This window comes from Penaeus monodon, unplaced genomic scaffold, assembly GCF_015228065.2.
Source record: "Penaeus monodon isolate SGIC_2016 unplaced genomic scaffold, NSTDA_Pmon_1 PmonScaffold_20259, whole genome shotgun sequence".
In the NCBI taxonomy this organism is placed as follows: Eukaryota; Metazoa; Arthropoda; class Malacostraca; order Decapoda; family Penaeidae; genus Penaeus; species Penaeus monodon.
Window position 1 is genome coordinate 1 of NW_023649990.1, and position 2,500 is coordinate 2,500.

At 49.2% G+C, this 2,500-nt stretch overlaps 1 protein-coding gene across 1 annotated transcript in view; it reads right to left on the bottom strand.

The window, feature by feature from the left end:
• Positions 1–1,989: 1,989 nt before the first annotated feature.
• Positions 1,990–2,500, bottom strand: part of LOC119569960 — a 1,093-nt gene continuing 582 nt past the window's right edge. The window contains exons 3-4 of the mRNA XM_037917899.1: positions 2,307–2,490; positions 1,990–2,171 (exon numbers count right to left, since the gene is read on the bottom strand). Coding sequence (XP_037773827.1) covers positions 1,990–2,171; positions 2,307–2,490 — 366 coding nt within the window. The remainder of the gene's footprint in view (positions 2,172–2,306; positions 2,491–2,500) is intronic.

The following is a 2,500-nucleotide window of genomic DNA, read 5'->3' on the forward strand; positions in this document are numbered from 1 at the left end:
GAATAGAAAGAAAAGATAAAATATTTTAAAATTGGGTTAAGACGAGTACTGCGTATTAGCTGGACGAGAAGAAGAGAATGATGAATGTAGAAAAAAAATTGTAAAGCCCGGGCTTTTGGGACATCTTAAACAGGGGGAAAAATTAAATTTTATTAGTCATGTAATGAAAAATAAAAGTATTGAGAAAGTTTACTGACAGGGATGGTGATAGAAACAGGGGAAAGGCAAACCAAGACAAGACTGACGCAACTAAAGATTTTGGGGTTGCGATGGTAGAAGTGGAAAGAAAAGCTAAATCGGTTTGAGTGGCAAGGATGGTGGGGGTCCCCACGGCTCCCAAAACATGGCATCCGTTATTGATATATTTTATAATATATATATATATTATATATATATATATATATATTATATATATTAATTCATGTATATATTCTTTTATTATATGTATATATTAAAAAAAAAAATATATATATATATATATAATATATATTTTAAAATTATATAATGCATGCATACATATAACATTTTGTTATCCCAGCTGCCTCGTCTCCTGTCACCAACACAAGGCAGGCTAGCAGACGGGTGCTATTCCAGGGTCGTAAACATGAACAGCTCAAAGGCACCGAGCACCACAGCGTCCAGAACCCCATGAAGGGAACCCCAAGGGCAGGCAGGGCACAAAATAAAAAAAAAATGACAGTTTTTCCCTTTATTTAAAAAATTTTAATTCCCCGTCCTTTTCTATAGGAAATACGGGGGAAAAACCACATGTCACACTGCAGATACAGCTTATAAGGGGGCAACACAAATTTATCAGGTCCAAAGGAACAGAGGGTTTCACGGGACAGCACCCAACTGCGTCCCCCTTGGGCTTTTTTCCTCCCTCCTCCGCTCACGCCATTTCGAATTTTGCCCAGGCCCCTTTCAGTTAACACTGCCCGGGTCACCCTTTTCATGAAAAAAATTTTTTTCGCACAGAGACAAAGCCCCACTGGCGTAGCACTACCCCCCCCCTATCAAGCAGACGCCCCGTCTGCTCGGGACATACCAAAACATGAACAAACTACAAAAAATTTTTAAATAGAATTAGTCATCAGAACAAAAAAAAATTCTTTCAACAAAAGTAACCGAAATTGAAAATCATTCTAAAAAAACCAAAAATTTTCATCCACGCGGCTTTCTTCACTCTCCTGGGTCGCTATGGAGGAGGTTTTTGGGGGCGGTAATTGGCAGGGGCACCCAAGGGGTATCTCCTCCCCAAAGACCGGGCTCATGGTCACATTGACTCTGTTCATCCCCCCTCCCGTAAAATGCTCTTTCCCATCTCGGTCAGCGTCTGCCACTCCTCATCGCCGCTACTGGGGTAATTTAAAATTTTTTTCCCAGGCTTCCAGGGAAACGCCACAGCCATCCACAGGGCAAACAGACGGTCCCCCGGGGAAGTCAGCAACGGCCCCACCCCAAACAAATCCTCCTCCCGAAAACTCTTCGGGGTTCCCCCACTTCCTCAAAAGTGCCCAGCTTTGCCCCACTGGCACCTTCTGGCCATCGGAGAAGTTAGCTACCAACACTGAAACAACCCCTCCCCTGGTCCAACAAGGCTCCGCCCAACCGCTACGCCATCAGCCGCTGCAGGTTTTAAATGGGGCTCCTTAGGCCCTCTACTCCCGCATCACTTTTGACTCTGGATTTAGCGGGGGAAAGGGTGCATCGCTCAGCCATAACTACTCTGCACAGACCCTCGGGAAAAAGGGGCACATCTTCACCGTGCCCTCTCCACTTCCGTCCAAGGTCGACACAACCCCTTTACTTGCGTCGGGGTACAGGCCCAAAAGCTGCTCGTCCGATCGGCCAATAACCCGACAGCCGCTGCACCGTGCTGCCCACGCCAATACACCCCACTGGTCCCTTGAGCTCCCAACAACCCCCGTGAACCACACAGTCTCTGTGGTGTGCGGAAGCGCATAGTGGCCAACTATGGGGCCCGCACTAGGGTCTCTGCCCCAGTGCCCACTGCAGGCGGCATGGTTTCCCCATTACTGACCCTCCACCTGCATCTGCTGTTAAAACGGCAGCTTCCCAAGTCGGGCCGGGGAAACCGGGGGACTTTTGGGGTTTGGGCCCCCCTTCCCAGCCTGTCCGATTTTTTTCCTCCTGTCCCACTTCCTTACCTTAGGACAGCACTCGCATGGGGACCATACCGGGCCACAGCCCTTGCAGCACTGCTGGAAGGCATCAGAATCCGTCGGGTTGAGAGGACTTTTTCTCCGCTCCCTCCGACACCGCTAGTCTGTGCCCTTCCTCACCACAGCCCAACATAACCCTTGGGAAAGTGCCGGGCTCACCCCCAAATGCTACCTTCTCCACCTTAGCCTTCCGCCTCGGGGGTCCGGCGGGGCTGAGCAGCTGGCCCCAGGCCCCTGGTTTTCCTTTAGGAAGACCTCGAACTCCAAGGCCCTCGCCCGCGCCACTGCAGGCCTTAGGGTGTGCCTGCTTGACG